Source organism: Hemiscyllium ocellatum, chromosome 30 (assembly GCF_020745735.1).
Source record: "Hemiscyllium ocellatum isolate sHemOce1 chromosome 30, sHemOce1.pat.X.cur, whole genome shotgun sequence".
NCBI classification, from domain to species: Eukaryota; Metazoa; Chordata; class Chondrichthyes; order Orectolobiformes; family Hemiscylliidae; genus Hemiscyllium; species Hemiscyllium ocellatum.
In genome coordinates, this window is record NC_083430.1 from 44733188 (window position 1) to 44756555 (window position 23368).

At 39.5% G+C, this 23368-nt stretch overlaps 1 protein-coding gene across 1 annotated transcript in view; it reads right to left on the minus strand.

The window, feature by feature from the left end:
* LOC132829917 (protein THEMIS2-like) overlaps nucleotides 1-23368 on the minus strand; it is a 75295-nt gene that overhangs the window by 5664 nt on the left and 46263 nt on the right. The window contains exons 4-6 of the mRNA XM_060847336.1: nucleotides 17589-18694; nucleotides 3305-3461; nucleotides 1334-1456 (exon numbers count right to left, since the gene is read on the minus strand). Of these exons, the coding sequence (XP_060703319.1) occupies nucleotides 1365-1456; nucleotides 3305-3461; nucleotides 17589-18694 (1355 nt within the window). The 3' untranslated portion in view covers nucleotides 1334-1364. The remainder of the gene's footprint in view (nucleotides 1-1333; nucleotides 1457-3304; nucleotides 3462-17588; nucleotides 18695-23368) is intronic.

Consider the following 23368-nt stretch of genomic DNA (forward strand, 5'->3'; position numbering starts at 1 on the left):
GACTATTAATCCAAAAACTCAGCTAATGTTTTGGGCACCAAAGTAGATTGGTAGGAGGTCCACTGGATATTTACAGGGATGATCCTGGGAATAATCATCCTTGTAAATCTCCTCTGGACCTCCTTCAAAACCAGCACATCCATCTTTAGATACGGGGCCCATAATAGCTCACGATATTCCAAATGCAGTCCGACTAAAGCATTGTCCAGCTTCAACAGTACATCTCTGCTCTTGTATTCTAGGGCCCTTGAAATGAATGCTAACGTTACATTTGCCTTCCTACTCTCAACATTGACTCCAGCTCCCATGAGGTATCATGGCATCAGGTTAAACATAGCTAAGGAAACCTCCTGCTGATTGCCACATTCTGTGGCTTATGAATCATTGCTGCATCACGTTGAACAAGAATTGGAGGATGGACTGACGATAGCAAGGGTGCAAAATGTAGTTTGGGTTGAGGATTTCAATGACCACTTCCAAGAGGTGGTTCAGCAGCAGCACTATTGATCAAGTTACTCCTAAAGGTCATGGCTGCTAGATTGGGTCTGTGGCAGGTGATGAGGGAGCCAACAAAGGAAAAAAATATACTTACTGCTGGCTGCAGATCATTTGCACATGACAGTATTGGTAAGAGTGACCACTGCACAGTCCGTGTGGAGATGTAATCCCACCTTCACATTGAGAATAACCTCATTGTGTTGTATGGCACTATCACCGTGCTAAATGGGACAGACCTTTGGACAGATCTAGCAACTCTTGATCGGGCATTCATGACCCACTGTGGGCCATCAATAGCAGCAGAATTGTGCTTGAACACAATCTGCAACCTCGTGGCCCAGCACATCCTCCACTTTATAATTACCATCAAATCTTTGTTTAAGGGGATTAAACTTTTTTCAATGAAGAGTGAAGGTGAGCATGCCAGGAGCAGTAGCAGGCATACCTTAAAATGGTGTCAATCTTGTGGACTACTTGCATGTCAAACAGCATAAGCAGCAAGTAATAGACCTAACCTGCACATCTTTGAACTGTGGGAGGCAACTGGAGGACCCGGAGGGAACCTATGCACATGCTGGGGGAATGTGCAAACTCCACAGACGGTTACCCAGAGGTGGGACCAAACCTGGATCCCTGGAGCTGTGGGACAGCAGTGCTAATCACTGTGACACCCTCTTATTGCCTTCCTCTTCATTGTTTCATTTAAAGAGTAATTTTCTGAAAACAAGATGTCTCTTTTAAAAGCCAGTAGACACTCTCTGTTTATACCTTGCATTTTCTGAGGCTTTTTTGTGCTCATTCAGATTCATTTTTGTTATGTAACATATCTACTTACCAGTCAGGCAGCTGAGCTTGTTTTAAGAGAACTAAAATGCCCATCTTTTTGTTTTCTGCAAAGCCATCAGGGAAAGTCCTTCTTCAATCTGTTCATAGTCATGGTCGCTGTCATCATCTGGCTCTGTCATTTCAGTGAAGGGAAGAGGGAAGAAGCTATTAAAGTTTAACTAACAGATCTTTTATAGGGGATCTGAGCAAAATGTGTTGTGAAGGAGGGTTACAGTCTCTTCACAACTGTCAGGATGAAATAGGATATGAGCTATCTGAATCAAATCATGTACTGCCAAAGTTCTGTACAAAGAACTTTTTTACATCAGTCCTACATTAGCCTTTCATTGTTTAGCACCTGCCTTACTACTGCAACTTTGTTTGAATTGTCTTCCATACCTACTTTGTCTTTCCTCTTTGGATTCTTCTGTAAGGTCAACAGTCAGACATCTCCTTCAACAGTAAAGAGCTCCGATTCCTCCATCTTTCTTCATAACTCCAGGCTTTCAGTTTTTGGAAATCAGCTTTGTTGCTGTTCTATGTTCTCTACATTCAGTATTCCAATATCTCCATTTTTAAAACTCAACATATCACTTAATATGTTGTTTGACTAAAACATGAAGAATGATTTCCTTTTTCTTGTATCCTGCTGTCTAGCTGTATGGTTCACCATTCTCTTTGACTTGTTAGTTGTTCCTTGCAGTGATTGGAATCTTTGGATCACTTAATTTCAGCTGTAGCTACTTCAACTTTGTCTCTGAAGTATGTATCTCACCATGTTTTTTGTCATATGCTGACTTGGCTTAATTAAAATAATTTGCTATAATTGTGTAATCCTTGACCTATCTGCTAAAAGCAAAGTGCCCTTCCTACTATAAGGCTTAAAGGGTTAATTAATGAAGATAGATTGGATAGACCAGGCTTGTCTTCCCTTGAATATGGAGGATTAAAAGATGATCAAATCAAATCAAATTAAATTAATTAAAGCAATTGATAGAAAGAAACTATTTCCTCCAGTCCAGAATAAGTGGATATAATTCTAAAATTGGAACTACTTGTTACAAGAATGTTGTCAAGGAGTCCTTCACATGAAAGGTGGTGGTAAAGTTCAAAGTTCAGATTTTTATTAAGTAATAGTATTAAAAAGGTTATGAAATCAATTATGAAATCAAGGTTATGAGATTAATTGGTAATTTATTTATACTGAGCTGATTGCAAATATCTGTACCATGTAAAGAATAGGAGACAAATCTTAACCTACTTTGCCATGTATGAAAATGAAATACAACATATCTGTGAATAATAAATCAGCCTAGTGCTTTTTTCAACAAGCTGTTCAGAGATGTTATTACACACTCTGGAACAGGAGAGTCTTGAACCTGTACTTCCTGGCCTAGCAGTAGAGACACTACTACTACATCACAAGAACCCCCTGTCCTAATTCTACAATTGGATGAGTGCAACATAGAAAATCCAAGAACTGCAATAGATCAACAATGGATAAAGCATATTTACTAAATAGGGTACCTTTTAGACTATTTATTATTTATGTAATATCTGCCACAATAAACATTTCATTTTTCATCATTTTCTACTTAAGATATTAATAAACAAAGTTGACATTATTTCCTAACACTTGTTGTTTTCACTTGTTGACAAGTCTCAAAATTTTAAAGGTCGAGAATTTCTCAGCCAGAAACAGAAGATTTAATGAATGATGGCACAAGCATACTAATCAATTCTCATCATTGGAAGTTAACAGAAAATATGTTTGTTGCCATTTTTAATGGCTGATTTACTAACTAGAATTTGGGATTTGTCAACAAATTTCTCCATGTAGTCAACAATGTGGCAGTTTTGTGTGTGAAACAAGTTGACACTAATTTGATTTGCTGAAATGGATAAACAAATCTCTTATAAATGCCTGAAAAGTTGAGTTATAACTCATTAAATGTAATACTTTTCTGGTCTTTCAACTTACTTTCAGGGAGTACAGGAGACACCTTTGTATTCCCTTTTTGCATTTTTGTGTATTCATTAGGAGCAACTTGTACAGGTTGTATGGAAAAGGGTTTTCTTGAACTTTGTCGCTTTGCTTCATTTTTGTTGATGTCACGTTTTAGGGGCAAAGGAATTCCCTTGGTGAAAGAATTAAATAAAACATTATTCAACCATTTTTATGTTGTTTTTATTTATGTACTTTTAAATATATGCGCACTCTTGTTTCCGTCCTCACCTGAAATCACTGATTCTTGCTGGGATTATGGTTCCAGAGCTTTTACAGCTCCTCAGTATTTCAGCCAAACTGCACACATAGGTACAGTATGGCGATGAACAACAGTATACCCATGAATCTGACTTCTATACAGTCGCTTTCCAACAGGGGGTCAATGGAAAGTGATTAGGGCAAAGGTGGCCTGACTTATGCCTTCCTAGGTCAAGTAAACCTAGTTTGCAAACAGGAAAATCACCGCCAAAATCCAAAAGCTCTGATTGCTGACCCAGTTCACATCAGCTCCCTTGGCACGGATAGGGATAACATTTGGAAGTTTTCACTTTGAATATTTAATATGATGTATCCACTAGACTATTTAGGAATCTTTAATGAAGTGACAAACAACTGTCTCACAATCTGAACCACACTTCTGTTTTTGCTTTAAACTTCCCAAGGTTTGTGCAAGTCATCTTCGTGATTTAATTTTAATGCCCACAGATGAAAGTTCTAAGTTGGAATGAAGACTTGTCCAAAAAAAGTTACTTTTTGCCTTGAAACTGACACACATGAAAACATTACAGTTCATGTTAAGCATAAGGACATCTATATTTGTTAAAAATATTTCCTGTAAGTTCTCCTTTTGTCACAACACTTAATGTCAATGTGTAACATTCACACTCTGGTTGCAAGCATCTTGAAAGTGATGTAGATTGGATTCCTTACAGTGTGGGAACAGGGCCTTTGGCCCAACAAGTCCACAGCGACCCTCCGAAGAGTAACCCACTCAGACCCATTTCCCTCTGACTAACACTATGGGCATTTTGGCATGGCCAATTCACCTAACTTGCTCATCTTTGGAGTGTGGGAGGAAACTGGAACACCCGGAGGATACCCACGCAGACATGGGGAGAATGTGCAAACTCCATACAGACAGTCTGTCTGAGGCTGGAATCGAACCTGGGACCCTGGTGCTGTGAGGCAGCAGTGCTAACCACTGAGCTACTATGCCACCCTCTATGTATTAATAGCTGCATGTAACACTGTAGTGACTGGATTTAGCTAGTAAGTGGCAGATGATTTCGAACTCACTCCCAACATCATTCCCTACACAAAAGGACAGTAATGATGGCATAATGAATTTATTAGGAAAGCAATATGTATTGATGAGATGAGGTGATAACTATATGAGCAGTACATATGAAAAAGTAATTCCATCCCCAACCGGAACACAAATAAACATACTTATACCTTCATCTTGAAATTTGCTACATGAATCATTAGCATGCAAATATTTCAATGTGTGTGAGAGAGAGTCCTTTCTCTGTATATTAAACTAGAAATTAAGTTGATGTGAGTAAGTTAGTTCTTTTGCAGAAAAAAAATGAAAAGCCTCGAACATCACCTATCCCTTCTGTTGGATAGAAACAGCATTGGTGGGATTGCTGATCAAATTAATAGAGTGGGGTTTGAGGCCTTGCTGGAACTAAGATTGGGTAGATGGGGTCAGAAATGAGTCCCAGTGGCTGATGTGCCAGTTCCCTGGATCCATTCTGCCTCTGCGCCATTCTTATTGAGTGGGATTGGGGCTGGTAGGGCTTCGCACCTATACATGTGCAGCAGTCGGTCAAGCTCAATAACAACCCCGTTGAAATCAATCAATGACTGGCTCAGGCATTCGATGACAGCCCAGGAGGCATGCCAGTGCTTCAGTCAGGGGATGGTATCAGCCATAATCCACTCTGTATAGGGGCTCCTCAACACCAACCTTTCCCATACACTCACATGACCTCACATACACTGCTCTCTGAGGAGTCTATTTGTTAACTAAATATTTTAAATATTTGGAAAGAGTATGCCCATTTTGAGCCTCACTGCTCCTTATAAATTGCAAGACCTTGATTTACACTTTAGCTTATAGAGTCAGGCACCATCCTTGACTGGACAGCAAACCTATCTCTAAGCAAATTAAGCACATCCAATGAAAATCCAAATGTTTCAAGACCCGAAATAGTGCCAATCCTGTCCCAGATGAAAATTCTCATAAACAGGACTGAGCAGAAATCCTTTTTATTTGTGATGTTTTTCAAAACCAATTACTCAATATTATTTTCTGTAAAGTAACTGGATTAACTTTTTTTTTGTAAGCTTAGTGCTTGCCTCCCATGTTATTCAGAATAATTAGACGTGAAATCTACCATGCTTAAATACCAGATAAGCACTTCGTATAAGCTTTTGAATTAGGGTCCATGTGTACTAAGATTAATTAGACAATTAAATTAACTTTAAATCAACAGCTGAAGCTCAAACACAGTGTTTGTTGCATCAAGTGAAGCTGTAAGAACTATACATGGATTATGATTTGATCTTGCCTTTTGATGTGACCTTTTCAGATTCTGACTAATGTAATTGCTATCTTCTGTAGTAATGTGCCTAAGTGGCTATAATCTACGTGGTGTGTTCCTTTCTGCTGGTTGAAAGGATAAGTGTACCATATGGCGTTATACAGTTTCACTCAGACCAAGAAACTTGCATGGCCCCTGACATTGGGTCCAGCTGAATCTGTATCTGTGTTCTTGTTTTGTGTATAATATGTGGACTTAACCTCATACACAATGCAACTGGGGGCAGTTAAATGTTTATGTATTCTTTCATAGGGTGTGAGCACCACTGGCAAGGTAAGGATTTCTTGCACATCTTCAAGATTGCAAGAGCACTGCAGCTGTTGGCCAGGGATCACAGTGATGTGTTGAAGCACAAGGTAACTCAGGGTCATTTTTGTGCACAGAAAGTAGGGTTCTGCATAGCAGTCACCCAGTCTGTGTTTTGTCTGCCCGTTATAGAGGCGACCACATTGGGTGTAGCATACTATGGTGGGATTGGGGTGGGTAGAGGTTCGCACACATCATGTGCCGATGGTGACATCCCACTGGAGGTGGCAGAAATCCATAGCTAATGATCCTTTGGATGTGGATGCTGGTGGGTTTGTGAGTGAGAACCAGGGGGACCTAATTGGTGTTGCAGGAGGGAAGAGCAGTGATGAGGGCAGATGGGTCAGACCTGGCTGAGATTCCTGCCAACTCCAGTGTTGGGGAAATCCTCAGTTGAGGAAGAAGGTGGACATTTCAGTGGCCCCATTGTTGAAGTTGGCATCATGAGAACAGATGTGACAGAGAAGGAGAAATTGGGAGAATGGAATGTAGTCCTTACAGAGAGCAGGGTATGAGGATGTATAGTCAAGATAACTGTGGGCATTATGTATGTAAGTATCTTTGTATTCTGATTGACAAACTAGCTTACAGAATCAGACACCATCCTGAACTGGACAAAGTTCCTATTAGACTAGATTAGATTACTTACAGTGTGGAAACATGCCCTTCGGCTCAACAAGTCCACATCGACCCGCCGAAGCGCTATGGGCAATTTAGCATAGCCAAATCACCATATCTGCACATTTTTTGGACTGTAGGAGGAAACCCACGCAGACACAGGGAGAATGTGCAAACTCCACACAGTCAGTCACCTGAGGTGGGAATTGAACCCAGATCTCTGGCACTGTAAAGCAGCAGTGCTAACCACTGTGACACTGTGCCGCCCTCAAGCGGCAAATGGGGGCCACTCAATAGAATTGGAGATGGGTTCAAGCCCTGAAACAGTCCCAATCCTGTCCCAGATGAAAAATTTAGTCCAACATAACCAAGCCAAAGATATTTTCTTTTTGTTATCTTTTTCAAAAACTAAATACTCAATAATATTTTCTGTAAAGTGATTTGATTAACTGTTGAACCTGCTGAACCACCAGGTAACACTTCATAAAAGCTTTTCAATTACAGTGCACATGTAGTAAAATTAAATCAACTATTAAATTCATTTTAAATTAACATCTGAAGCTAAACCGGTCTGTGATTCAAGGATGGTCAAGCAGCGTCAACAGAATATGATACATTGATTTGTTTGCTGAAATTTCTCTTTCCAAATTCAAAGTCAATGGACTCATTCCTCAGTTTAGTTCCAATAACTTTCTGAATTAAGCTTTTTTTCCATAATTAATGCTCAGTGTGAAGTTCCAAAGGATCTGAACATTGTGCAATGTTTACATCTTAGTCATTTGCTATCATATGCAATTGAGGATAAACTTTCTACCCAGATATTTATTCCCTCTTCTGCAGTCTCTCACATTGGCTCCATGTTCAGTTCTATTTCTTATCTATGAAGTCCATGGTGTTACGAATATGACCTGCAAGTAGCGTGCTGAAGATTGTTAATTGTCACAGTGAAGGAATTGACAATCAGAAAATTATAAGCTCCCACAGAAAAGCAAAGTACGATAGAATCTGGAAATTGGAACTAAAAGAGAGAATGTGGATATACTTTCCAGGTACATTTTCAATTTCAGAATTCAAAACTGAAGCTTTTCTTTGCTGAATTGTCCAATTAATTCTAATTGTGCTCCTTCTTTGAATCAACATCTTTGGATGTTGATACATATTGTTTTTGGAATGCAAAACATAAAGTCACCACAAATGCAACTTTTTAAATGTAAATGGCACTCTTTAAAATTTAGTTTGTTATTTCTATTTTCAATGTTGATCAAATTAACTTCCAATTTATACAAGAGAAAACATTGTAGGCAAATGATTAACACAGAAACTTTTTAATGATTATTAGTCATTTCTGTGAGTTATTATTTGCAACATGCTTTCTGAGCAAATAATAGAACAATGACAATAAATTGGATATCACTTTGCCCAAAGGGATTTTTTTTGGTGCAGCATATGATTCTGGAATAGACTTTGTGCAATGGAGCTGAATATTATGGATAGTAGAACCCATGTTTTAAATGGGTAAAAGCACAGCCAAAGATAGTGGTACAAATAATGAATGTGTTTGTAATATGCACTAGAAGATAATAAGGAATAATTCAAGAAATTGCCACCTAGCTGATAGGAAAATACAGGCTCTGAAATGGTTGATAAGCATAAAATCAGCAGACTCTGCTCAATTGTTGTATTAAAGGACTTCCAAGTCTATTTGTGAAGAATACATGGAGACCAACATGTTTTGCTGAAGAATTTCCTTTTTGCTTACATCTACACAGAACTTATATCTCCACTCTAAACAACCTCTCAATAAATATTTTGAAATCAAAATGTTCAAATGTCTTATAATACACCGCTGGAACAGGTGGGACTAGAATTCAGGCTTTTTGACCCAGATATAGAGACAGTCTACATATCTTCTAATCAATTGTTCAGAGTAGTTATGACACATCGCTGAAGCAGATGGGACTTCAACCTAGGCCTCCTGATTACCAGTGTGCCACAGGAGTTCTTAAATTGTCTAATCAATATCCAATACTTGTTCATCTTGTTACCTTAAACTACTAGTTATTAAAAATACTTCATTGTGACCATAACATCCACCATTGATTGATTTAAAATAAAATCCAAGTAGTTCACGGAAGGCCATCTTCCGAATTTACCCAGTCTGACCTACGTGTGAATCCAAGTCCACAGCCAAACAGGTTTCTCAGTCCAAGAGAATTAGGGATGAGCAACAAAAGTTGGCCTAGCTAGTGATACTTGATGAATCTTGGTGCTCATTTTAATCCGAAGTGCATATGTACAATGTCAGACAGGTAAATGTTTTTCCACCCACATAGAAGCTCCACTAAAAACATTAATAGACTGGTAAGACATGTCCCTCTTTTCCAAAAACTAACACTCGAGAAGCAACCAACATAAATAAGATGTTGGATTCAGTCACTTCATACTAATCTGTATCCTGTACGTGCAGTAGTGCCAATCTCATGTGCGTTCCTTCTCCCCACACCCCCTTTTCCCATCTCTCCTTCATGCACCTAAGATGTCTTAAAAGCTGACATAGCTATTTATTCTAATTCCCTTCTGCCCAGTGAGCATGGTACAAGAGATGGACTTCAGATCATCTGAAGCCAGAGGGATAGAAGGACAGTTGAGCAGACAAAGGATTGATATCAATAAGCCAGAGAGAAAGAAAAACTGATAACAGGTACATAAGTAGGTGAGAGTGGATTGGCTGTGCTGAAAGGAGAGCATGTGATGACGGGCCCTGGGGTGTGGGGTTGGGTAAAGGACATGGAGAAGGTGCTGAGGTCCTAAAATTATTGAATTCAATATTAAGTCCTGAAGGCTGCAAGTGGAAAATGAGATGCTTCGTTGGAAGACTGTAATGGACCCAGATATAAATGTTGGCATGGGAACATGGTGGTGTGTTGAAATGGCGGGCAGCTGAAGCTGGGGTCATTTTTACAGACAGAACATAGATGTTCTGCTCAGGGATTGCCCAATTTATATTTGGCCTCCCCAATGTAGAGGACACGAAGTTGTGAGCAGCATTAGCAGGCTTTCTTTCTTTCTGACTTACCATCATCAGTCTCTTTGTCCAGCCAATTGTCTTTCATTCCCTTTGTGGGCTCCATCTCCATTTATTGCATATTCCTTTTAAACCCATCTCTAGCCTCTGTCTTCAGTATATACACCAGTTATTTCTAGTTACTATCTATTTTGAAGAAGAAACATAACCTCCCGCTTTCTCTCACAAATGCTGCCAGATATGCTGAGTTCTTCCATCAGTTTCTGTTTTTGTTTCAGACTTTCAGCATCTGAAATTCTTTGTTTTATTCCAGATGATGAGTTGATTTACAACTTAGCGGTAAGATCAATCCCACCTAGTAACTGTGCTTGCAACATTTAAACCATTTCTGCATCAGCTTTATTTGCACAGGTAGTTTGCCTTTACAGTTGAGTGTGATTATTATATTTCTGTGACTGTTTGCATACACTAAGTGTAAGTAACTAAAATCCAGAGAGAAGGAAGAATTTGAATAAGTGGTAGATTTCAAAATGAAAGAGAAAGGAATTAGAGGGATATTTTAACATAGTGAGATGAGACAAGGTTGGAAGAAGCTCATGTAATGCATAGACATCAATTGGTACCTGTGGGATTGAATAGGCTGTTTCTATGCTGTCAGATTCAATGTTTATGAATATACCACTTTTCATTGACTTTGGTGAGTGTCCAGGCTCCTGCTGTGGCTGAGTGAGGGGACTCACGTAAACTTGAAAATTGTTGCTTGATGGCATTACTGGTGTCGCAACATTATTTTTATTCCCCATCGGTTGCACCTGCACCTGTTTGGGATTAGCTCTTTATATCGGTTTCACCTGTGATAAGCTTAGGCTAAGTCCATTCACTCAGCACTTCAGAGGTGGATGGTTCATTCTCCCAATATCACTCATGAACATTTATCCCATTCTGACCAGTTCTGATTTTAAATCTTAAAGTGCGACTTTGTGGTTAAAATTAGCTAGGGCTTGCCTCCTTCGTATTACTGGTACATCATAAAGTTTTAGTCCCTCAAGCGCTCCTCATGGTCTCTGCTTCAATGATTGTACATTTGTTATTGTTTATTAATGAGGAAACAGCAAAGTTATGTATTTACAACATTCAACTTATCAGGGAGATGGATTGAAGAGCTGTAAGTCTAATAAATTTGTCTAGCCTTCCAATAAGACTCACAGCATTGTACTATTTTTTCAGGATTATCAACTTGCCATTTGTCCCAAACTGCCTCAGACACTTTGAGGCTTTTAGGCCATTCTTAGCCTATTTGAAATATTTAACTGCAAACTTTCTTCCTTAAGAATCTGCCTCTCATTTGAATAATATTGTCAAACCGTACGAGAGCAAAGTTAAAACAGTTGGGCTTTTTCAGGACAAGGAGAACGGTGGCAATGCAAGGACTTAATGAGGCAGTTCCAGTGAGCTGGGTGTGAATGACGGCATCAAAGCTGCTATGCAGTTTCATCTGAAATCCAAGTGACAGATTCTTGTTCTAAGCATTTCAATGAGTTATTGAAAAGTTCTGGTTATTGATCGGAAGTCTGTTCCTGATGGTTAGAATAAGACATTTGCTCAATGCAGTACTTAAAAGCTTTGAGATAGATTACACACCGAGGAGATAATGCTGCCTTGTAAATATCACATATACGATGAACCTGTGATTTATAAATTAGAGGTCAATAACTTGTAAAGAATTTGACTTATGTGGTCATTCATGATTTTGAATTTGTTGTACCTGCTTAGTAACAGTTGCCATGAGAATCGTTGCTCAGAGTTGTTCCTACTTTTTTTTGATATTTTATCAATTGCAATGACAATCCAGATTTAATTGGAAGTTTGAAAACTTTTGTGGAACGCATGCTGATATCTTTAACACTGTTGTGTTGCAAAGATGTATTAATGTCTAGTGTTAATGCTTCTCTGACATGTCAAGTTTTGGATTGGGCAAAGAAATAAAAATAAAACCATCATATACTATGACATGGTGGTTGAATTTTCAAACAGTATCCGTGTATCTTGTTTAAAAATATACCATTCCTCAACAGTATCTAGTGACTCCCTGCTGTGAGATAGATGAATGTGACATCTTGTTAAAATAGCTTTGAAACCTGGGAAATTTAAATTCAATTAATTGAATGAGTCTGGAATGACAAACTAGCACCATGAAATTACTGGATTGTTACAGAACAATGTCGTTAGGGAAGGAATGCTGCTGTCTTTACCCAGTCAGGCCTACAGGTGGCTCCAGACCCATAGCAATGTAGTCGGCTCTTAATGTCTCGAAGTGGCCGAGAAAGCCTTTCATTTGTATGAAAGAAAGTGGTTCTGGATCACGTTCAAGGATAATTATAGGTAGACAGTAAATGCTGGCCTTCGCACGGATGCCAAATCCTGTAAACGAATAAGGGTGGAGAAAAGCCATAATCGGCTGGCTTTTATAATACTTCAGTATTTACTCTTAAATGGATAATGCTAGAGAAAGTCAGCAGGACTGGCAACAAACGTGGAGAAAGGAACAAGGTTAATGTCTTGAATCCAGAGTGGATTGTTTTCAGAGGAGGGTTCAGAAGAGTTTTGAAGAAAAGTCCTATTGAATTTGAAACATCAACCCTCTTTCTCCAGGTGCTGCCAGACCTGCTGAAGTTTTCCAGCATTTTCTGTTTTTTTTTATTTTAGATTGCTATCTTCCACATTAGGGATAGTTATTTAGTTGGATTTGAAAGAAAGGAACGAATACAGGAACAAGGAGAAAGTGGAATCGAGGTCAAAGATCAGCCATGATCTTACTAGGCACTACATGACCTACTCCTGCTCCTACTTTTTACATTCTTACATTCAAAACAATTTTCAACAGATTTTGGGGTAATAAAGGAATTAAGGATATGAAGATAGTGCAGGAAGCTTTTGTTTGAGGCAAAATTATCAACTATAATTTTAATGAATGTGAAAGAAAACTTGAGTGGCTGAATGGTCCTCTCCGCCTCCTATTTCATACGCCTTGACAAGTCAAAAAAGTCGATAAACAGGAAAAAAAAAGTAGATGAGATGGGAAGCTGAAGGAATGGTCGAATCAGAGCATTATATTAGAAGGGATCTATTCCTTATTCAATTTTCAGATGATTCTGTCTTTTAGCATATTCATGTTGAATTCTATGAGTCAGAGTTCCTTGAACTTAAATGCCAATAATTCCTGGCTGTAACATAACAGAGCTAAGAAACATAACATTCACAATGTTACTTTGGAAATTGCTCAATCATATCTGATTTGACAGAGTTTTCCAAAAGAAAAGCCTTTTAAATAACTGGGATTCAAAGGATATTCTTCCAAAAATTTCTTTATATTTGTTGTGTGAACTTAAGATCTGGTCAGCATGAATGAAAACTAAACAACAAATTTGGAAAATCCTGATTGTGCCAATGTACACGCAATGTAGCTTTCTTTTAAGTTCTGTCTTCTTTCACTTCCCCTGACAGTGCTAAGTTAAGATTTAATGTAAGGAATTATGATATCATAGAATTCAAGCCATCCAATCAATGCCAACGCTGTGCAAGAACAATTTACCAGTCCCCATGACCCTTCAAATAGTTTCTCGTCAGGTGCTTATCCAGTACCCTTTATAGGTCAATCAGTGTCAGACATTCACTCTGTGAAAAGATTTTCTTCATGTCACCTTTAGTCCTTCTGCCAATTAAGTCTGTGCCTTCTAATTTTTAACCATTTGGCTAATGGGAACAGTGTCTTTCTATCTACTATATCCTGACCTTTTCAACATTTTGAAAATCTGTATCAAGTTACTGAAGAAAATTTCCAAATGTAACTTTCTTTTCATGTGCAGATCATGAAGACAGAGCAAGATGTGAATGTGGTTAATAAGGTCTGCAGGATACTATTCTGTATGAACAGGGGCATAGGGTACAAAAGGCAGAAAAGTAATGAAGAACATTTATCGTTAAAACTTGGTCTGGTCCTTTTTATTGAATTTGTTGGAAATAGTCAAGGCCCTAGCTATGAGGTACAATGTCCAATTAGTTATTTTTCATCTATAGGTGTAGAAGTTAAATTATACAGCAGAATCTCCAATGTAATAATCTCTGGATTACACCCTGAGCCATGGTCAAACTTGCATGGGGTAAATAAAGGCAAGGAGTTAAATGCTTGGCTGACAAAGTAGTGTGGGTGGAATGTGTTTCAGTTCATGCATATGGACACCAGTATTAGGGTAGAAAGGAACTGTTCTGGCGAGACGGTGTTCACTTGTACAGGGCTATGATCAGTGTTTGGGTCCTATCAGATAACTAGGCCTGTATAGCTATTTTTAAACTAATTGGGGTGGATGGGGTTGAGAAAGGGGAATGTAAGTTTACAAAGCAAAAGGATATGGCATCATTGCAGAGTAGATTTTTGGATTATGTTATCCAGAGTTGGACACAAAGGGGTGAAGTGGGACAGAGGGCTGGATCTCCATCTTTAGTACTGTGGGTGTACCTATACCAGGTGGACTGCAGCAGTTCAACCAGGCAGCTCATCACCACCTTCTCAATGGTTGCTAGGTATGGGCAATGAATTCTGGTGGAATCAGAGAAGCCCGCATGCCTTGAATAAATTAAACTAATTAGTCTTTCTGTTTCCGTGAAGGAGAAATTACTTCTTGCAAAGGATCATGACAATATCAAGGGAAAAAAGACACTGCTGGAGTGGCCTATAGGCCCCCTAACAGTAGATATATGGTTATACAGTGGAGAAATGAGGAGATAATGTGGGCATATGAAAAGAAAAATCAAGGGTGACCTTGATCTTCATGTAGATTGGGAAGGCTTTATTGACAAAGTGTTATGAAGGTGTTGGTGTGTATTGTACCTTTAAGAGAGTTGAAAAGCTTGCAAGGACAGACTGAAAGCACAGAAAGTCCTGAACAAAGTAAAAAGATAATGTTTGGTTGAAACAAATAGCTGGAGTTGTGTCGCAATTAAACAAAACCAAATTCAAATTCGGCCAATCAGTTTAAATTATGCCCCAAGATACCAAAATCCAATCGAATTTGAAATATAATACTTTTGATGACATCAAAACCAATGGAATTATCTGATGTTTTGGGGCAGAAAACAGGAGATTTTGAACAGTTAGGGGGAGAACTACTTAGAGCTGCCAAGAAGGAACAGACTGCTGGCTGTCTGAATACCTCTCTGAAAGATACCTGTCCATAAGAAATCGGTGCAGCAGAAGACCGAAGAAGAGACAACCCAGGAAAATACAACGAAAAATCTACAAATAAGAATCAACAAAGCTGATTGATTTTGAAACGTGATTATATTTTTTTTGTAAATCTTAATTGGGGTTTTTTATCGGACCAGTATGGTAGAGTGGGCGATAAAAGATAGATTTAAGAGAATGGAGTTGTAAATAGCTGTTGTTTTAATGTTCTCTGATGGTCTTAAAGAATAAAATTGTTAATTTTTACTTTAAGTAGGGACCTCTCGGATAGTTCTTTACCTCTCGAATTTTAGCAGGTTACAGGGTGAGGTGAGTGTCTCTGTGTGTCAGGTTTAAATTAGCAGGGGGTTTTACCCCGTGTCGTAACACAAAAGCTATGGGCCCCCAGCAAAATTCTGGCAGTAGTATTAAGGACTTCTGCTCCAGAGTTTGCCACATCCCTTGCCAAGCTGTTCTATTACAGGTATAACACAGGCATGAATCAACAATGTGGAAAAGTGCTCAAGTGTGGCCTGTATATTAAAAAAAGGACAAGTTCAAACCAACCAATCAGTGCTCATATCAGTCTACTCTTGATCTCAGTAAAATAATTGAAGGTGTCATTGACAGGGATGTCAAGGAGCAACTGTTCAGCAGTAACCTGCTCAGCAATAACCTGCTCCATGAAGCCCAGTTTGGGTTTCACCAGGACCACTGAGGTCCTTATTACAGCCTTGTTCAAATATAGACTAAAGAGCTGAACTCCAGAAGTGAGGTAAGAGCATAGCCCCTTGACATCAAAGCCACATTTGACTCAGTGAGGCATCAAGGAGCCCTGGCAAAACTGGAGTCAATGGGTATCGAGGGATAACACTTTGCTGGTACATAGGAAGATGGTTGTGGTTGTTAGAGGTCAATCATCTCAGCTTCAGAATCATCTTTAGCGGTTTCATCAGTGATCTTCCCTCCATCATAAGCTTACAAAGTGAAAGGATATGGCATCATTACAGGGTGGAGATATTTACTGATGATTGCACAATGTTCAGCACCATTCAAGACTCCTCAGATACCGAAACAGTCAATGTCCAAATGCAGCAAGGATGTGGACAATTTCCAGGTTTAGGCTGAAAGGTGTTAAGTAACATGCATGCCACACAGATGTCAGGCAATGATCACCTCCAATAAAAGACAATCAAACTACTATCTCTTGGTTTTGAATGGTGTCACCACCATTGAATCCCCCATTGTGAATGTGCTGGAGGTTACCATTATCGAGAAGCTCAACTGGACTCGCAATATAAATACGGTGTCTGCAAGAGCAAGCCAAATGCTAGGAATAAATACTACAGTGAGTAACTCACCTTCTGACTCCTCAAAGCTAGTCACCATATCCAAGGCTCAAGTCAGGAGTGTGATGGAATACTCCCCACTTACTTGGATGAGTGCAGCTTCAACAACACTCGAGAAACCAAGACAAAGCAGCCTGTTTGATTGGTGTTATATCCACAATTATCCATTCCCTCTACCATTGATGCTCAGTAGCAGTATGTGTAAAATCCACAAGATGCACTGCAGAAATTGACCAAAAATCCTTAAACAGTACAGTCCATCCCACAATCACTTCTATCCAGAAGCATAAGGGCAGCAGATACATGGGAACACCATCACCTTCCAGTTCCCATGATGCTATTCTCCATTCTGACTTGGAAATGTATAACTACTGGGTAAAAATCCTGGAATTACCTCCCTAATGACATTGTGGATCTACCTACAGAATGTGGTCTGCAGCATGTGGATCAAGAAGGCAGCTCACCACCACTTTTCAAGAGCAAAGTGGCTCAGCCAGCGATTCCTGCATCCTGCAAATGAACTTAAAATATAATCAGTAACTACTGAAACATAGATACTGTTTATTACTTCTCAGAACACTGATAGATATCAGAATAGGAGGAAGGTGTAACCTCTTAAGACCATCCTGTTATTTAATAGTTGATCTACACTTCAGCTCCATTCACTTAGCTTTGTTCCCTATTCCTTGATACCTTATTCAATAGAAATCTATCAATCTCAGAGTTGAATTGATCAATTAATGCTAGCTTTACTAACTTTCTGAGTGTGAGATTCCAGATTTCCACTTCCCTGTTTATACTTATTGACATTATCCCGGAATGGCCTCACTTTAATTTAAAGCTTCTGTCTCCTTGTGATGGAATTCTACCACCAGAGGTAAGAGTTTATCTCCAACTACCGCATCAACTCCTTTAGTTATCTTAAATGCATTAATTAGATCAAGTCTTAATCATGTGTGTTCAAGAGAACAAAAACTTACTGTTTGCAACCAATTCGCATAATCTAACACTTTCAGTTCTGGTCTCATTCTGGTGAATCTAGACTGCAATCCTTTCAAAAGCCTTCTGCTTTGAGGTATCGTGCCTAGAACTGAAAACTATACTTCTCATGACATCAGATAATTCTTACCTTAGGGGGTAAAGGTGGTTGTTGCTGTTTATAACCTGGAACAGGAGAACGACAAGGGGCTTGAACTGGAGTGGAGTCTGACAAGACAGTATCTTTGCTTAGTCTTTTGGGTGGTCGAGGTGGTGGACTCAGATTTGGAGAAGAACATTTCCGCAGATTATAGTACATGAAATCAGTCAACTCATCCACTGAGGCTGCATTTTTAAGGTTACAGTCCTCCTCAGGAGAGTCTTCTAGATGACAGACAGTCATAGTCATCCATTCGACTGGAATTGAGAAACACTCAGAAGGCTGTTCATGGAAACTGACAACCAAATTAGGTACCATAATTATTTCCTCCAATTTAATTGTTGGGAATGCTGTTAAGATATCATTTGGTAACGTAGGATCTTTTGATGTGACTTTTACTTGAAAAGGTAGTTTGAATTTATCACATATTTCCAAGATTTTGTATCTCTTGGTGTCATGGACATCTTCCACAAAATGACCCTCGAGGTACAAGGGAAGCATCAGAGTCTCATCCTCATCCTCATCCTCATCCTCATCCTCATCCTCGGTGATCTTATTGCACATGAGCATGTCAACATTTTGAATTACGCCATCAATGGTCATTTGTGTCGTGGTCCTAAACATGGTGACTAAGCGGTCACCCACACATAGAGAAGAAAATCCATCTTCATTCCACATGCAGTCTCTTGTTACCACAACATTCAAATGGCTGTCTTGGCTAATGGCATTGCAAAGATCAAACACGGTCACAAACTCTCTAGGCCGCCGTCTGAAGGTTCCTTTGTAGTTTACGGAGATTAAGAAATGCCGGTTCACTTTGTTGAGCATGGATGTTGCAAGGACTTTCTTCAGCAACTCTTTCTTGTAAATTTTCAGAATTCTACCCTTTCTCAGTGAGTGAAACCACTCACCTTTAAAGGGGGACTGCTGTTCTGGGGCATCCAGGATTTTGACCAACATTGGAAATTGATCATGTGATTGGTTTAAAATATCGGACAATGACATTGGTTTGATGAACGTGATATCTTTTTGCTCCTCTGTTACATCCCTTACATCAACTTCCAGAGTTGAGGGTATTTTCACAATCTCTTTTCTGTCTGCGGGAAGAGTTGATAGCTGTTTAAGTAAGCATTCTTTCAGATGTTATGTATACCAACCTCTTATCTTTAGCATTATTCACAACATGAAATATGTTTTATCAAATAACCTGTGATAAAAATCCCATTATAATCTTCTTTTGCCTGCACCACTATTGCTTTAGTCATTTAATCCATCTTGCCTTCTGCAAAAACCTAGGTTTTCCCTCTGTCCTCTCCTCTCCACCCCACCTTTATTCCTTATCTCTGTTACTTCCTTAAAGCAGGTAACACAACACGTTTTTTTCAGCTTTGACAGAGTCATCCATCTGAAACATGCCCTCTATTTCTGTCTCCATGTATACGGCCTGAAATGTTGACTATAGAGTTGATTAAACTAAAACAGTGTCATCAGTTTTTATTTTACATTTCAGATTGAAGAGACCATGGGTTTTGAAGGTGCTATTGTAGGTGTTGATGAATTACTGTGGTGCATTTTTAAAGCGATATATGTCCCTTCCACTGTGTTCTAGTATGGAGAACATTTTTATTTATGTTGTAAGGGATGTGATCAAGCAAGCTGCTTGTCTTGGATGGTGTTGAACTCCTTGAATGTTGCTGGATTTGCACTCATTGAAGTAAATTGGGAGTATTCTATCACAATTGTAAATGGAGGACAGTCTTTGGTGACTCAAGAAATGAATTATTCAGCAGAGAGTTTCCAGTCTCTGAACTGCTCTTATGGTATTTATTTTGCTAGTCCGGTTAAGATGCTGGGCAATGGGAAACCCAAGGATGCTGATTGGGGAGGATTTAGCAATGGTAGTACCATAGAATATCTTATATGCAATAATGTGTATTCACTGTTGTAACGTAAAATAACACTGCAGTCATTTGTACACACAAATACTGGAGAAACAGTAACAAGATGCATGACTAATTCATCTGATTTGCAGTGACATCAGTCGAGGGATATATTTTGGCCGTTGGTACACTGGGGCAACGTCCCTGCTTTTCTAATAGTTGCAGGGTTTGATTGCATCTCCAGCCGTGCAGTAATCTATGAATGCACACAGAAGTGTGAACAAAGATTATCATCTGGGCTTCTATTTGTGGTTCAAACCTACAAACCTTGGACTGACAGGCAAGAGTGTTAACATTGAACCAAGGCTGTTACCCGAAGGCAAGTTCAAGCATAATCAATTTCTTGGACATCTTCTTGATGCCTTGGCAATAGGTCTTGTTGTGTAACCCATCAAGTTCTTGTGCCCATTGGATAGATTGGCATTACATCCACAAGCATCAACTCCCTCCACGCTCAATAGCAGTGGTGTGTACTATCTACAAGACGCACTGCAAAAAGTCACCAAAAATACTCAGACAGCACCTCTTAAATCCATGATCACTTCCATCTAGAAGGACAAGGGTAGCAGATAAATGGGAACATCACCACTTTCAAGTTCCCCTCCTAGCCGCTCACCATCCTGACTTGGAAATCTATCACTGTTCTTTCATTGTCACTGGGTCAAAATCCTGGATTTTTCTCCCTGAGGGCATGTGGGCCAATCCATAACAGGTAGAGAGCAGTTTTCAAGAAAGCTGCTCACTACCACCTTCTCAAGGGCAACTAGAAATGGGCAATAAAGGCTGCCCAGCTACACCCACATCCCATAGATGAATAAGAAAAAGGATGAGATAATCTTGGAGAAAACTAAAGCCATGCAATTACTTGTAATGAGAAAAGATAATTTGTATATTCAAGAGTCTTTATTAAAAATACCTTCTTTTAGAAAATAACAAGGAAATGGTGAATGTTTACTTGTAGAATTCATTCACACAGTGTGAGCATTGCTGGTAAAGTCAGTTTTTATTTACCATTCCTAATAGCCCATGAGAAGGCAATGGTGAGCTGCCTTCTTGAATACAACTGAGTACCTTGCAAGATCATTTCAGACAGTTGTTAAAAATGAGCTACATATGGGTTGGAAGTACCTGTAAATCATATCTGGTAAGGACAGCAGACTGGATTTGGTGGGGCAAAAGTGGTTTGAGTGGAATCTGGCAGTGGCTGCTAGTGGTCACTGCTAGTGGTCTCATCTTTTCATTTAATGTTTATTTAATTAAGTTGTAATCTCTCAGTTGCTATCATGGGATTTGAATTTATAAATCCAGACTGTCATTCTGAGTCTGTGGATTATAAATTCATTGTAAGTGTTAATGTTTAAAAGGATTTGGGGGTGCCTGTGCAATGATGTGGACAGGTGCAGCAAGCAATCAGGATGGCAAATATATTTTGGCCTTTCTTGTAAAGGGGTTGGAGTGCAGGAATAAAGAAGTATTGGTAAAACTGTACAGCATTATGGTGAACGGTTTTGGTCTTGACATTTAGGAAAACATATAATGGCAGTGGTGCACTGTTGATTCACTATGTTGGTTCCTTGCGTAATGAATTTGTTTGATCATGAATAATTTTAGGCTATATTTCTGGCATTTCGAAGAATGAGAGGCAAACTTGTTGAGAAATACAAGATTCTGAAGGGCCTTAACAGGGTAGACATTAAAAGGTTGTTTCTGTAGGATTGTGATGAGATAAGCCAGGTAGGTCTCTGAGAATATAAATTCCTTAATTGGGGCTGATAACCTGGTCCGATGAAGGAGCCCTGGCTGACAGATATAATTAGGAATATCGACAGCAACCGGGATGGCCTACCCACCTTTTGGTTTCCTTAACCACAGTTCGTACCTTCTGGCCACGGGCTGTTCTAGAGGAGGTCAGAAGGTGTGTCAGGGTGGATGGAGAACCGGAAGGGGCATGGGGCAGACCGAGAGCCAGAAGGGGTGTAGGGGCGGGTTGCCTTAGAGTGGCCTGAAGGTGGGAGGGATGGGAGGCTTGCTGGGTTGATGGGGGAGGAGTCTGTATTCTATGCACCGATTCTTATCTAATTGGACTGTTATGTCTGTATTTGTTACTGCTTCATTTGTGATGACTGAAAGTGGGATTTGAGGTTTGTCCTCATTTCCCTGGAAACTGGTTGAATGGTAGGGTTTGGGGCCTGGCTTTGCTGATCCTCTCCCTTGTAAATTACTGTTTCTCTGTATACAGTTATTAATGTTAATTGTTTGCTTGTAAATTGTATTGTTTAATAAAATAATATAACCAGGAAGAAAATATAAACAGGAGTGTCAGCCGAAAGGGGCTAGGGTGCGGGCTGACTTTGAGTGTCTGGAAGGTGGGTGGGTTGGGTGGTTTGCTGAGTTGCCAGGGTTGTCTGTGTTATTTGCACTGTTTTATTGTTCGGTTTATCGGATTGTTCATATGCGATTGTGTCGATTGTTTCATTTTTGAGATAATAAGATGGGATTTGAGGTTCATCCTCCTTTCCCTGTGAACTGGCTGTATGATGGGGTTTGGGGGTCTGGCTTTGTTACCTCTTTCCCTGTGAATTGCTGTTTCTTGTAAACTACAGTTCATTGTTCGCTGTTTAATAAAAAAAAGGAGAGTCACCCAAAAGAGGCATAAGGGCAGGCCACCTTTGAGTGTCTGGAAGGTGGGTGGGTCGGGTGGTTTGCTGGGTTGCCAGGGTTGTCTGTGTTATTTGCACTGTTCTATTGATCGGTTTATCAAACTGTCTGTAGATGATTGCGTTCACTGTTTCCTTCTTTATAAAGGAAGGTGGGATTCTAGGTTATCTCGTTTGTCTGCGATCTTGTTGTCCAATGGGGTTTGGGGGGTCTGGCTTTGCCACCCCTTTCCCCTGTAAATTGCTGTTTCTTGTACAGGCTGCTCATTTTAGCGGTTTGTTTGCAGTTTGTAATAGTTAATAAAATATACTATAAACAAGAGTGTCAGGGGTTCAGTTCACTCTGAGAGCTGGCTCCGAGGAAGCTGGACCAGTGATAACTACTACACATGTGTAAATAAAGGGTGACATGGTGATGGGATGTCAGTCTCCGTGGACTTATCTCAGTTGCAACGAGAGGAAAAGAAGAGATGCTCCTGAAGAAATTTGCTCACAACAGTCATCTTTGAGTTGGGGGTAAGCATTTCTGGCACTATGCTGTTATTTGGGAAGCTTGACTCATTTGATCCTGCTGTCAAAGACTGAGCCCAGTAGGTGTTATATTTTCCAGGTAAATGACATTGGGGCAGATAGAAAGCAACGAGTAATTCTCCTGTCACCTTGTGGACTTGCAACTTTTTTCAATTATTAGCAGCCTAATGTTTCCTGAGGCACTAGATCCAAAAACCTCTCAAGAGTTGATGGATTTATTGAAGGAATATTTTGACTCCCAAGTCTGTTAAAATTCTAAGGTGCTATCAGTTTTACTCAGCAATTACAGAACTGGGGAAATCAGTGTCAGGAGTTTTGATGAGGTTTAACAGCTGGCAGAGCCACATAACTTTGGTTTAACCATTAATGAGATTCTGGAATGTGGGATGTAATGATGTAACAAAAGTGCGTGGCTGAAGCCCAACTGGACTTCAAACAAGCACTAATCTGGCTTCATTATTAGAAAATGCAGCAAATGGAGCTTATGATTACTGGGTATGCTGATGGAAGTGGATACCCTCACCAAAGACACCAAGATAGGAAATGACGATCTGATCATCCTCTTTGGCGTGACAACGATATTCACATTAATTAACACCAACCTGGCCAAAGAAACACTGACCTCACTACTAGATGAACCAAG